At 39.4% G+C, this 15,253-nt stretch overlaps 1 protein-coding gene across 1 annotated transcript in view; it reads left to right on the forward strand.

Annotated features, from left to right (window-relative positions):
- CFAP221 (cilia and flagella associated protein 221) overlaps window positions 1-6,810 on the forward strand; it is a 32,759-nt gene extending 25,949 nt beyond the window's left edge. Inside the window, 9 exon segments of the mRNA XM_032208930.1 lie at window positions 153-272; window positions 365-505; window positions 1,591-1,742; window positions 1,821-1,852; window positions 1,855-1,921; window positions 3,459-3,551; window positions 3,711-3,815; window positions 4,751-4,816; window positions 6,036-6,810. Of these exon segments, the coding sequence (XP_032064821.1) occupies window positions 153-272; window positions 365-505; window positions 1,591-1,742; window positions 1,821-1,852; window positions 1,855-1,921; window positions 3,459-3,551; window positions 3,711-3,815; window positions 4,751-4,816; window positions 6,036-6,159 (900 nt within the window). The 3' untranslated portion in view covers window positions 6,160-6,810.
- Window positions 6,811-15,253: the final 8,443 nt, after the last annotated feature.

A 15,253-nucleotide genomic window follows, 5' to 3' on the forward strand; every position in this document is an offset into this window, starting at 1 on the left:
GCATCCATGGCACAACACTTTTCCTGTACCAAGAGATATTTTGTAGCAAGTTATATGCTGGTGGTGCGAATCATGAACAGTAGGGTACTTTTTAAATTCCATTTGGTTCATATCATTTGATTGTCAAGGTATCTGGTTTTTGTTTTGTTTTGTTTTACCTCAAGGTACCCCAGCATTTCAGTAGCATGGCATATCAACCATTCTGTGTACATCAAGCAGCCACTAGTTACAAGGTTCCAAAATATTCTCAAACTCTGAAGTCAGGTGCAGAGGTAATTAGTCTGTTCTGTGTTTTACTTTTCTTTTTCGGATCTGTTGTTTTGGTCATGCTATGTTCATGCAATAATTTTCTGCTGTTTTTCAGGAAGAGCTGATTCCACTAATACCTGCCTCTGAAGAAGAATCCTCAGCTGCACAGGCTGCAGAATGGGACACTTCCCTCTTAAACCTGAAAGCCCCAGAAGCTTTGCTTCATCCTCCAAACCATCATCCACTTCAAATTTTTGTGAGTAAAACAGACAGAGTAAGGAACCTGGGACAGTTTGTCCCACCAATAAAGGATGAGGAATACACACAGATAAGATTGTTGCTGTATAATGTTAGAATAGTTGCATTTGATCTTGATCATATGCATCAGTGGTGGTTTCAAAAAATTTTGGAACCTCTTCTGTAGGTGTGGCCTGCTTTCCGGGTTCACTGGTGGAACCTCTTCTAACCGGTTCGGTAGATTTGACGAAAACTGCTAGGAACCCACCTCTGATATGTATGCGCGCGCGCGTGCACACACACACACACACACACACACACACACACACACACAAATTTAATATTTGGACAATATCTATCCAATTTAGGATTAATTAACAACTTTTTGCCAAGATCTTGGATTTTATTCCCGTTCCTGAATGTTTACCATTCCATTGAAGTGTGTTGATTGGATTTGCACATTGTCCTGAAGCATGGTTGTTTGGTTCTGGCTTAGTATTTTGAGCATATTTCACACTTCTTATTAGTGGATCCTATCTTATGAGTTAGCATGTTGTGAGAATGCAACCATGGATTAAATAAACCTTAAAAGAGTGTTCCCTAAACAAACCATTCCTCCCAGGCAAAATATATAGCCCTTTTCTCTCCAAGGATGTCTCTCCATAAGCAGCCAAGTATCATTTGGCCCTTGGATGGAAGCCTTTTTAAAAATGCAACCTCCAACTATAAAATAGTTTTCTAGCATGATTTATTTGAACCCTGTTGGTGAGGTTTGCATAGTCCACTAAGATACAACCCAAAGAGGCTACTTTCCCACAGTAGAAAAGGAGCTATATTTTACCATGGTAAATGAACCCAGTCAAAAATATCAGGATCGCTAATCAGAGCTTTCAGAATTGCAGGCTAATCGTCTTTCTGTCAGACTCAGCATGTCATCCTGTTTGTTTTGATTTTATATGCTGATGTGCTTTTTGATGTAAAAACTATGGAAGATAACTGTAACCTTTTGTTTGTTTTTGTTCCACAATTACTTGTCACGTTCCCCCCCCCCCCAGTTGGCCCAAAGGTGTTCTTGCTTCAATATTTCTCTTCTTTGCTTTTCAGAATCCTTGTCCAGGACTGTTTGATCTCAAGCTACCCCTGCCCTATACAGAAACCAACATGGAATATCACATTTGCCCTCTTCCAAAATTTCCAAATTGCAATAAATACCCAAACGGCACTACACTTACACAAAAGACGTTTCTTCTCACAGGGTAAAATTTGTCACTGGAGCTTTTAACAGCTGATGGGGATGATGGATAGCTTTTCCTAATATGTTTATGATCATTTCAGGAAGTGATTCGTGGTGTGACTAACTGGAGAAAATCCCATCAGTTACCAATTCAACCTTATCGGCCATACCACCTCTGAATAGCTTGGTAATGCCATTTTGGTAAGAATAATTATCATTTTTATTAAAAGCATCTTCACTCTCTAGGCCAAAGTGGCCCTTTTTCACTTGGAATATTGCTAAAAATGGTAAGAGAGTTTCAGCAAAGTAATAGAAAAAGGTTGGAAGTGTTTGACTTTGTAAGAAGCAACAGAAAGTCCTTCCCCAAAATTTCTGGATGCTTACAGGCTGCTTTTCTTGAAGAAAATGCCCTCTGGGTGTTTTAGATCCTCTATATTCCCAAGTAAAATATTGTCATATTTTATAGGTTTGGTTAAAGTCAAAAATATCGAGAGAGGATTAATCTGATGCCTCTGCTGTAAAGTAATACTGCTTCTAGAGACAGTGTGTCAGTTGATTATATGGAATATTTTTAGTATCCTACTATTCAGCTGTTTAGTTCTTAAATTTGTTAGCTAAAGTCAGTTGCAAACAATGTACTGTTCTTCATTTAGTACCTGGATCAGATTTAGCTATAGCTACAAATTCTGGAGCTTACTTAGTTTGCTTACACTAGGCATATTTAATAGAAAATGAAACATAGTTAAAATGTAAGGCATTAGGAATAGTTTTCAGAGACCAGAAAATTTAGACTGCTTCTCAGGAAAATGGGAAAATGGTTGAACACTTAACACAGTGAGTGAACCAGCCAGTGCGGCTTATTCCACAGACCATAATTAAAACAACCCTGAGCTTAGCAGTATGTGCTATCAGACACCATGTATTCTAAATCATGAAGAGGAAAAAGAGATAAAGTATGGAAGACTAGGGGTATATAGGTAGCCCTTGATTTAACAACCATTCACAGTTACAATGGCACTGAAAAAAGTGACTTATGGCCAGTGTTCACACTTACGACCTTTGTAGCATGATCATGTTGATCGCATGATAGTGCAATCAAAATTCAGATGCTTGGCAACTGGTTCATACTTACATGACCATTGCTGTGTCCCAAGGTCACGTGATCAAGCCAAGGTCACATGATCAAGTCCCAAGGTCACGTGATCAAGCCTTTGGTAACCTTTGATCAGCAAAATCAATGGTGAAAGTCAGTTTCACTTAATAAGCATGTTACTAACATCAATTGCAATGATTCCCTTAACAACTGTGGCAAGAAAGGTCATAAAATGGGACAAAACTCACAACAAATATCTCAGCAACAGAATTTTGGGTTCAGTTGTGATCAATAAGTCAAGGACTACCTGTAATAGAGAAATCCTGTAATGAATGTGACTCTTGTTTGTTGTAATATATTTTTTACTTTTTAACTGCTTGGTATTGTATTAGAATATGATGACATGCTTCATTTATTTTTCATTTGAAAAAAAGGATGTAGGTATCAAAGCCAGGAAAATTACATCAGTGCTGTAGTTCATCCATATTCAACTTGAAACCATCCACTTGTGTTAGAGTACAATACTTCTATGGATTAGGAGACGTGTAGCCCCAGTACAAGTGGAAGAGCCAGTCGTAAGGTTAATTTCAATTGTCCTTATCACATGCTTCTGTTAACATCTCAATATGATTCCACTTTCTACAGCACTGATCCTTATAACCCCGACGTACTTCCAGATGTTGCTCCTCCAATTCTGCATGAGTTACCACAACAAGACAAGGAAAATGTGGTGGACGAGTAAGTTTTCTCTCCACTATTCATTTGGAATAATTCTATTGCGCACCAAACACTGGGATTTAATATAAACAGGTGCTTATGTGTGGGCACATAATGAAAAGCTCACAAGATTGCCGTCATTTACTTGAAAAGTAAAATAATTGGCAACTTAAATTTTAGAGCAATTGAAGGAGAGGCTGCCGTCTTTCTTACACCACAGATGATGAAAGCTGAATTTCCACAGATTGACGTCTTAGCAGAAGACAATAAATCAAAAGAGGAAAGGTATGTCTGTTTCCACTAAAATCTCATGCAAAGCCTATGCTGTGGTCCTTAAAATGTGGGCTGCAGGCAACATGCAGTTGTTCTGAACAGAAAATGCAGGGATGGAATATTCTGAATTGATAGCTTTTGTATGAGAGAGAAAGAGGTTTAAATGCTTCATGAACCTTAGGAATAGTCCATAAATATTTATGGATGGTTTTGCCCTTAAGCACAAAAATCAGATAGTGTTAGGAACAGAACAGGTTCAAACTCAGAAGTGTGGTTTTTGTAGCACTGATTAATAGCAAGGAAATAAAATATTTAACCAACCTTTCCTTGAGTTACAATCTGGAGTTGGGGAAAGGGATTTTTTGTTCCTAAATAATAGTTCTTTGAACAAAAAATGTCACTTTCCCTGTGTTCAACACAAACCTGCTTGAATTTTTGCGGCAAAGCAATATGCTTTATAATGCTGACTGCCAAAATTTATCTTCTAGGCTTGATTAAGTTTTTCTGTTCTTAAGTCTAGAGTCTCAAAGCAACTAAGACAATGATTAGAATTGTCCCTGTGGTGCCCAAACTGCTACAGTGTGTCACCATAAGTTGCCACTGCTTTAGTTCTGGTGAGCTTTCTGTCACATATATAATTTAAATGGCATTCGGCTCCATTTAAATCACCTTCACACTAATAAAATGTATTGGCAACAAGCTTATTTATGCAGGGATGTTCTCCACAGGCAGCATTGAGAAAGACAACTGGTCCATCACTCTTTGCCCCATCCCTGCACTTATTAGCTATATTAATTTATTTCTGAACACCAGGCCTTCTAAGACATTCCAGAAAAGTCAACTGTTCGAATATTCCTTTATGTCGTTCTATTGCTCATAATAAAATTATTACCCAATAATGGAGGGTTGTTTTTTAACCATTATTTCTTTTTTATTTCTTTTTTTAGTGAAGGAAATGCAGAAGTGAAAGTTGGTTCTTTTACATCTCTATATAAATCTGTGCCTGTTTCCAGGTAATGGGATTATTTGAATTGTAAATGCCAATGGATTGCTTTGTATTAGCGCTAATAGAATCATACTGAAGTATATTGTTAGATGTGCAAAGGTTACTTATGGCCATATGCAGTGGATTCAAAAGAGCGAAAGGATGGACGCCCTCAAAAAACTTAGTAAAAATAAAGTAAGAAAGGCTGGATTTTAGTAAAATTCAGCAAAGAATTGCAAATATTGACAAAGCAATGGGGCTTACTTCTGAAAAGGCCTAATAATGTTTGGTAATTTCTCATACTTTACAGGTTTATTCAGGTTTGGGCTTCCTTAACTGGTTGTATTGAGATTGGCAGGGTTCTCATTTTATTAGGCTTTATAAAAACTCAATAATGACGCTGGTGGGAAAAAAGAAACTAGAGTATATTTTAAAGAAATTGGTTTATTTTTAGCATGTTACAATCTTACATTTTCTTAAAAAATGCCATCATAGAATACTTTTGTTCCTTCCCTCATTTCCATAACACTTAGACCAAGGGCATCAAGCTCACAGCCCGTGGGCCAATTGCGTCGTGCTGGCCATGCCCACCCCCAGTTTAGTGAAGGGGGGGAAGTCACATGACACCACAAGTTTGACACCTCCTGACTTAAAACACATGGAAACCACTTAATTGATTCTGCTCCCTGAGGCAGAAAGAGAAAACTGGTTTAGCCTTCTGATAAAATGTGCTCCTTAAGGAGTAGTTAATTTGGTCAAGATGCTAAACTCATGATAAAGCACACCAGGGAAGCTGCTAATGAGAACTCACTCCATCTTTTCCTGTAATGAGGAAACGAATTGTACCAAATAAGTAACCATCCTTCTCCTTGAAAGTCTGTAGAACCATTTTTTACAGGACTGTTTTTTTATCTATATATTTATAAGTTGGTCACGCTATCCAGCTTGGAGGGTAAAACTAGGACAACCTAATCAACACAGAATCTATAGTAAAATAGAATATGTTTTGTTAGTCTAACTCTATTTGAATTTGAAGAACAGTTTTAAACAAGAGCAGACTATGGATGATAATGTAAGATTATATTTTGAGACTTCAAGGTATAATCCAAATATAACTTTGACAGCAAAACTTTTATTTTCCAAATCATCATTTGCTTAGCCTTGTTTATTTAAAACAGTATTTCCTTTGCTGGTCTGAAAACAACCTAATCCACATGTTCAGACTTTTTCTGTATTCTTATTTCTAGTGATGTGAGGGACATTGTGGATTCATATATTGTGAGTCAGAAAAATATATATGGCCGAAAGATTTCAGAAACTACGGAGAAACTGAAAGAGAAGACAATTGACAAGACTATGATCCTAAAGTAGATTGTCTCCTTGGGACAGGCTTGAATGTTTTAAGTGTCGTTCATATTTTTATGCTTCTTATAATATGAGTCACCCAGTAGGGACACCCAACATTCTAGTGATTCAGGAACAAAACATTCCAGAGAGCTCCACAACATTCTGTTTCCCCTCTAGATTATGTCAAACCCAGGAGAAATGGAACATTCTAGTGTTTTTCCTACTTCTAAAATGTCATATTTTGCTGATCCTTAGTGCCCTACTGTTATACTTCCATGCAATATACTATAACTTTGCAAATTAAATTGTATTTGTGCAGGAGCTTCTGCTACACAAAATGAAGCATATATTTCCTAGCTACTGAGATCAACTTTGTATGTTAGCACAGGAATGAGTGTCAAATAAGTTGTTACGTGTTTGATAATCCTCCTTGGATAATTGCCAATTTGATCCTCTGTGTTCCTTTTTTCTTACTCTCATTTCCTATGTGGCCTCTTTAATTATTGCTGTTAATATGTATATTTATCCATTCCGTTAATATTCCTAGACTGGCCAGTGTATACATAAACCCACCTAAACTATTTTTATATCTGTGCACATATAGTGTTGTCAGTCTCCTATGAATGAACATTTACTGCTTTTCAATAAAATGTAGAGAAAGTACTACATTCTATATTTATGCTGAGTGGCTGTAATATGAAGATATTATAAGCTGGACCACACTGAGTATTTGCTTCTCTGGCATTCCTGAGTCTAACACAATGATCTTTAGACTACAAGTCAAATAGATAAGGTCAGATGGTTTGAACTTCAGTTCTTGTTAGCTGGATCCAGCGCAGTAATGGGCAAGGGACCAGGGGCAGGGTGTTAAAAGAGCTGCACTAATTTGCTAACCCTTGGAAAAAGCACATTAAGTAGAAAAAGTGATCAGGAATAAGCAAACACATGGCACTGCTCACATCATGAATCCATTCAGAACCAGTTTCAAATGATACATAAACGTTGTCTTAGCAGCAATCAAAACAGAGAGGAAGTCTTATTTGTTTTTCCAGCAAAGCCAAGAAAAATATCATGCAAACAAAATGTGAGCAAATAAACTTGTTCCTGTTAATTTACAATAAAGAAATTGCTTCATTTTCTCCTTTTTTTTGAATTGGGATTTATTTGTTAGGCAGGTTTTCTTACCTTGTTGCCTGGCAAATCTTCATGTATTTATTAACATTCATATTAATATATTGATTCATGGCTTTCATTCATGTGAAATTTTGTTACAGAGGATGGATTTATGGTGTTTATTAATGTCTTAAAAATTGGAAAATGCTGATGAGTTTGATGCTTGAGGTTCATAGAAAAGCACTGTATTTTCTAATGTTAGAATTACATCATAATTAGGGGGAATTGTATGGCTAACTACAGTTAGCAGATGTAGTAGTATGTTGTTTATCTTAAACTGCAGGATTATAGGGAGAGGAGAAAAATAAACTGACCTGACTAACAAATAGATTTAAACCTTTTTAAATTCTAATGAATAAAAGTATTCTTCTAAATCTGCTGGTGGTACTATATTTGCAGTTTTCTATTGACAGGTGTTAGCTATGTTCTGAAGTTGTCATCTTCTAATGGATATCGTGGACTTTCTCTTAGGGACATTGAAGATTGCATTTAAGACTTTTTTCAGTAACGTAATTTTGAATGGTTCCTGTTCTGACCCCCAACTTGTCCGTTCAGAAACGAAAGCCAAACAGAACGTTCAAAGGAATGTCTTTTTATCAGTCCCGGCTCTTGCTGGCTGCGAGCCCAAAATAAACACAGATAAATGCTCTGGCAAAAGTCCTATACCTCATAAACTACTGCAAAACAGGATTATATAAATCAAGTCACTTATCCAAGTGGACTTTTCTCGATGTTTGCACGCGAACGGGGAACGCGAACAAGAACCAACACTAGAACAGGAACGGAACATTGACTTCTGCAACCAGGGCATGGCACCAGCAGTCTCTTTATACTCAGGCGAGGATCCCAATGAGCAACAGCTGCTCGCAATCATCTCCTGTAGTTACTCCTTTGTCCTTTACGCTGAGTAGACCTAAACCTGCATGCATCCTGATACAACTCCCAGATGCTTTCAGGAACATTCCCTTTGATCCAATGCTCTGCTGCCACCTGGTGGCCAACCAGTCTCTCCTTGCCCTGCTCGGAGTCGACACCCTGTCCAGGGTCCTTCACCTCTTCCAAGGCCAACTCATAAGACCCCCTCACTGTCAGAGTCTGGTGGCAGCTCTAACGGCTCCTGCCGGGCCACAACACTATCCCCTACCGCAGGTCCCTTCCCCCAGGTCCGACCCTTGGGATGCAGCCAGGAAGCGTTGATGACAGCCTCCACGGGACACAGTCCAAGACACTGGTGGCCTGCCGGGATCCCAGAAATGAAGTCCTGTGTTGCAAGGATCCGGGTCGGCAAGGGCTGTAATCTTGGAGAAGCCCTCTTCACAGACCTGGCCCTTTGACACTGGACACACGACACTATGCACTTCCACACGTTGTTTCGTAACCAGGGCCACCAAAACGTACGGGAGACCAGGCTCAATGTCCGAAAAAACCCACAATGTCTCGCTGCGGGAGGGTCATGAAACTGAGAAAACACCATCTATGGATGGGCTCTGCAGGAACATAGAGCCGGTCCCGATACTTCAAAAGATCCCCCTCCAAAGTCCACGGGGAAGCCGGCCCTACTTCCGCCTTTCGTTGCTCCACCCATTTGTCACCCCGCTGCGCATCCTGTATCAGAGACCGTATGCGGGATGATGACTGCAGCGTAGGATGCGATGGGTAGAACAGTCTGAGGTGGAAGCGAGTCTGCAGGGTCAGAGTTCTCCAATTTCCTAGACAGGGCATCCGCCCTTTGATTCCACACACCATGGAGGCACGTAACCTTGTGCGAGCGGGGTACCAGAGCCGCACAAATGTGCCAGTTTCCCGACACCATAGTTCATTGGTGAGGGAAGGCTGCAGGCTGCACAACCCTCCTATAGCAGTAGACTTATATACCGCTTCATAGGCCTTTCAGGCCTCTCTAAGCGGTTTACAGAGAGTCAGCATATTGCCCCCAACAATCTGGGTCCTCATTTTACCCACCTCGGAAGGATGGAAGGCTGAGTCAACCCTGAGCCGGTGAGATTTGAACCGCTGAACTGCTGATCTAGCAGTAGCCTGCAGTGCTGCATTTAACCACTGCGCCACCTTGGCTCTTACTCTCCTACTCTTCTTGGGACAACTCCCAGACAGGTGTCCAGGATCCCCACAGTAAAAACACAACCCCTCAGCACGTTGTCTGTCCATCTCCGTGCATGACACTCGGGGTCTGATAGCACCCAACTCCATGGGCTCCTCCCATTCAACTGCAGTCTCTTGATGAACCAGCATGCTAGTGGTTTCCTGGAATGCATGGTGAGGCCTCTGCCTCTGCAGCCGGGCGTCTATCCGGAGGCACAAGTGGACCAACGCGTCAAACGTCGGTGACCTGTCCAGCCTCGCCAGTTCATCCTGTAAGGCATCGGACAGCCCGTCTTGAAAAGTGTCCATAAGTGCTGGTTCATTCCACACTGAATCCTGGCTACGCAGCCAGAATTCACTCACATAATCTTGTAATGAACCACTTCCCTGCTGCAGTGACTTAAGATGTCTGGTTGCTGTTTCCCCCTTAATGGGATCTTCAAACATCAGCCTAAAATACTGACAAAAACCCTGAAGTCGTCCAACAAAGGGCTAGGCTGAGTTAACAAGGGTGTAGCCCAACGGGCAGCTGTGCCTGAGAGCAAACTAATAATAAATCCCACCTTCATCCGGTCAGTGGGAAAGTCCTCTGCTCTCAAACTCAGGAACAGCTGGCATTGTCCCAGAAACGCTGCAAACATGGCTTGATTTCCATCAAACCTATCCGACATAGCCACTGGGCACTTCCTCCTTGGCTGAGGGGCGGGGGGCTTTGCAGATCTCTGCAGCTGAGAAATTTGATCAGCCAATACTGCAATCTGCTGAGCCAGCTGGACATTCTCAGCACGAAGCTGCTCCATAATTATATGAATGGAGGTTTGTCTGGGCAGAAGTCAATCTGTTCTGACCCCCACCTTGTCCGTTCAGAAACGAAAGGCAAACAGAACGTTCAAAGGAATGTCTTTTTATCAATCCCGGCTCTTGCTGGCTGCGAGCCCAAAATAAATAGAGATAATTGCTCTGACAAAAGTCCTATACCATAAACTACTACAAAACAGGATTATATAAATCAAGTCACTTATCCAAGTGGACTTTTCTCGTTTGCACGCAAACGGGGAACGCGAACAAGAACCAACACTAGAACAGGAACGGAATGGAACGTTGACTTCTGCAACCAGGGCATGGCACCAGCAGTCTCTTTTTACTCAGGCGAGTATCCCAATGAGCAACAGCTGCTCGCAATCATCTCTTGTAGTTACTCCTTTGTCTTTTACGCTGAGTAGACCTAAGCCTGCATGCATCCTGATACAACTCCCAGATGCTTTCAGGAACATTCCCTTTGATCCAATGCTCTGCCGCCACCTGGTGGCCAACCAGTTTCTCCTCGCCTTGCTCGGAGTCGACACCCTGTCCAGGGTCCTCCACCTCCTCCAAGGCCAACTCATAAGACCTCTCACTGTCGGAGTCTGGTGGCAGCTCTAACGGCTCCTGCCGGGTCATAACAGGTTCCTAAGTGGTGTAAGTCATGGGGGGATTTTTTTTTCTAGCAGTTGAATCTAGCACATAAAAATAGCCTTGTTGGATGAGGCCAAGGTGCATCTTGGCCAGGTTTTTGTTTTGTTTTGTTTTGTTTGTTTTCACAGTGACCATGGTCATGCTTTGGGTTGCTTTGGAAGACATGGTATCTTCAGGAGAGGAAGAATCCTGTCCTCTGGATGTACAGATGGCATTGTCTAGAGAGCAGCCCATCCCAATAGTGGCAAACATACTATGGCTTGTTCCCCCAACCAGAAATACAAATGCACCTTTCTTTTCACTATGTTGTAAAGACCTCCCTATTCTAGAATCAGATAGCAAGTAGTGTCATGATGCAGTTCTAGAAAGAGTCAAGAAAACAAATTAAGAGCTCTCTATTTATCCAAGTAGACTTCAGTTTGAAAATGCCTTTATAAGAGTCCATCTAAAGTAACCAAAGCCATTCCATTTTCAGGGACATTCTTGTTGCCATTCTCCCCCCGCCCCCCCTTCCCCTCCATTACTCCTTTCTAGGGTGCCTCCTGTTAGTGATCTGTAAGCTAGCAGGCCCGGAGTCTTTTATTGTGAAGTGGGAGTAGAAATGATTTAAATGTTAACTGACAAATAATCCAATTAATAACCAAAGCTTGGCTGGTGGACTTAAGGTCAAAACTTTTCAGGCAACTTGTGATTTATAACTGAGTATGACTGTAATGTGGCCACTTTGAAAAACATTACAGATCTTCAACTGATGCACAAAAGGCAAATAAAGGACTGTGAAAATGAAGGACTGTGCTGCCATTTTTAAGACACCAGCCTTAACTATTAAAGTTGGTAGTTCTCTTCAAATCACAATTCAGGGTATTTGTACCTTTGACTTCCTGTATGGCTGAGGATCAATATGTAATCTAGAACAATTGCACTTGCGCAAATCTGCTGGATATTAAGATCTTTTAAGAAATAAAAAGAATAGTAACCATAAATTGAGATTTTTTTTCCCCAGTGGAGGGGGATATCTCATTTTTAAAATCCCTTCTGTCAAGGATGCTTACTGAGCAATAATTTTACTATTTTTATACCTCATTTATCAATGTTTTTAAAATGTTGTCTAAGTTGGATTGCAGACTTCATTTAAGCAAATATTTGAAATCTGCTTTGGTTGAGTTTCTCATACCACCATCTTTTATTGTTCTAAGCAGTTGTTAAAAAATAAAGGACTCTTCGTTTTTTTAACCAGACCTGTTGAACCATCCAAGCATTATTTGTTCCTACACCATTCTTCAGAAATTAAGAGTGTTGATTTCTTCAAGTTGATTCATATTAAAATATGAATATGGCACATCCTATTTGTACACCTATTTTTTTTTTCTAAAAAGAGATATTAAAAACTGAATTAAATGTGAATAAGGTTAAGAAATCTTAACTTGTATAAATAATAGTTGATGCAATCATAATTCTAACAGTAAACTCTTATGTAAACCAATAAACTAGTAACTAAATTGGCAATAAATCAGGAACAGGCAGAAAGAAATATTTGTTCACAATTGGATAATTACATTATGGAATTCACTGTTACCAAAGCCAGCAATGTATGGTGATTTAAAACATAATCACTCCCATTTATTTTTTATAAAGTGTTTATAATCTGCAAGGATTCCTGCTGGTTAACAATAACAGATGGTATGCCTAAAAAATTAAAATGTTCACAACAAAATGTATTTAATTGAAAAACATTAAAATAAAAAATGTAGCAACAGTAACATACTAACAGCACGGACAGCATTGTGTTACTTTCCAAATACTCTCCAGAAAAGCTCTGTTATCAACAGTTTGCAGTGGGCAAAGATGGGCTAATCTGATTTTAACAGGCAGCCTTTCCAATTCAGGTGCTACTATAACAAAAATTAGCTTCTCTGAAGCCCGTCGTCCTTCACCGTATAAAAGTGAGGAATGTCTTATGCTTTCCATTGGAATCACAAATCAGACCAGTTGATTCCAGCTGAAATCTTCCTTGTATCAGACTTCACTTGTCCATCAGCAGTATAATTTAGTCTAGAACCGTGCCCAAATCCTAGACTTGATTCTTCTGGTCTTATGCCTTTCCTCCCAGAACCACACTGGGGCTAATGCAGAATCTCAGTGAACAACAACACTATTCCCCTTCTCTTAAGTTCAGCTTTAGTCTGTTTCATCCCCCTAAATCCCAACAGCCTTCGAGGATGGGTAAAAGATTATGACAGTATCTTCAATTTCATCTAAATGGCAGTGCCCATATGGAAAACATAACTGGATGCACTAAGAATTGGCTGGCTGATTAAGAAGTATGTGGGCTAAAACCAGAAGAGATGGAATTCAGAAATGAACCAATAATGAACAAATGTGGATTGAATACCAATGGTGACCAATGCAAGACATTAAGGTGGTTTGGTCATATAGAGAGAATTGTACTGCAAAACAAAGTTGTGAAGATTGAAAGAGTTGAAAGGAACAGTGCATCTTGGAGAGAGGGATGCAGAAAGGGTAGGCAAGATGGAGGGTACATATTGCACTAACATCTTATTCCTTTGCATATGCACCATCTTGCACACATATACAAAAGAGGTGATCTTTGATTAAATGTATGACTGGCACCTTGCTTAATTTGACTCCGTCTGCAGATGTTGTGGTGGTGTGAAAGGGAAAGACTTGGAAAGTCAAGGGTGGATGGAGTTGATGTAATGTAAAGCAAGAGGGTTAAAGAGCAAAAGACAATATATGGAGAGGTATAAGAATTAGTCTTTCCTATTTCTTCTTTTTTTCCTGCATTCTGAATTATAGCAATAGCAGTTAGACTTATATACCGCTTCATAGGGCTTTCAGCCCTCTCTAAGCAGTTTACAGAGTCAGCATATTGCCCCCAACAACAATCCAGGCCCTCATTTTACCCACCTCGGAAGGATGGAAGGCTGAGTCAACCCTGAGCCGGTGAGATTTGAACAGCCGAACTGCAGAACTGCAGTTAGCTGAAGTAGCCTGCAGTGCTGCATTTAACCACTGCGCCACCTCGGCTCTTTCTTATCTACCACAAAAGGGGAAAGCATGATAGGTAAGGTATATACTGTATGTATGCTAGCTCTTTTTAGAAAAGTATAAACACAAGTTAATCCAAATTGCCATTTACCCTACAGTATTATTAAAATATGGAAACATTCTTGGTTATTGTATGCGTGGAGCAAACTACCATAATAAAATGCAGGTATTCCAGTTTGCCAGTTTGCTGAACTGGTTGAGTAAATAATTCAAGTGTACCTTTTCTTTTATTGTAACTAGCACACATTTATTGCTGCAAAAATAGTAAATAAGAAGTAGTACCCACCATTGAATTTCTAATATTTGAAATATATTTAACAATTAGGTTAATGTACCCTACCTTATAGTCTATGAGCTGATTACATAAAATAGTGACTGTTAATCTATCTTTCCTTGCATTTCTTCACCTAAGCACCAGATGGCAGTAGGAGCAAAGTAATAAAATACACAAGATTTTTTTTTTTAACCCAGCGTATTATTTCAAAGAAAGTTCTCCAATCCTTCCCTGCATAAGAGAGCCAATAGCCATATTACTGTCAAATCCTATAGAATAACATGGAAGTCTATGAAAACTAGTTCTCTTGCAATGTAGTTATGGTCTGTCCTCTGTAGAGTTCAATCTGCAGTTGTATGTCAAAGCAAAAAAGAAATTGATTCTCTAAATCCATATCTTCCCAACTTTAAGACTGAGTTTTTCAACAAAAATATTTATCACGACTCCACTTACCTTGGCTCTTCTACAAAAAAGTAAAGAAAATTAAATCTAGTTCATTCTTGAACACTTTCAAAAATTCTGGGCAGAACCTTAGACTCGAAACCCAAAGAATTTTTTTTTTTTAATAATAACTCCAGAACAACATTATGACAAACCACATTCATACTTTGGCCAAAAAAATTGCAAACATGTGTCCATGTGGACACAAAGTTGAACTTTATGTTAAGGGCATCTTTCTTTACCTGATCATCAAACGTTTAAGAACATTGAAGAATATAATCCTCTTTGCACTTTTCCACTCCATGATTCATAATATTACAGCTGCATTTGTATGATACACTTAACAACAACCAGCCACTCACATTAGCCAAGTAAATTATACAAGCCTAACTTGTATGATTATAATATGATTCAGTGTATCATACAAATCAAGAAAATTAGGATGAATAAATTTAAGTTAAATTAATATTTGTTAAGATTATAATCAAGAAACATGAGATTCTTCCTGGAAAGTAATGGGGTTGTACCCCATTAGTACTTGGAATAGGAGACTTATCAAAAAGTTCCCAGGGTTGGATAGATTGAGGGCCCTAAAACATTCCAGAA

This window comes from Thamnophis elegans, chromosome 1, assembly GCF_009769535.1.
Source record: "Thamnophis elegans isolate rThaEle1 chromosome 1, rThaEle1.pri, whole genome shotgun sequence".
In the NCBI taxonomy this organism is placed as follows: Eukaryota; Metazoa; Chordata; class Lepidosauria; order Squamata; family Colubridae; genus Thamnophis; species Thamnophis elegans.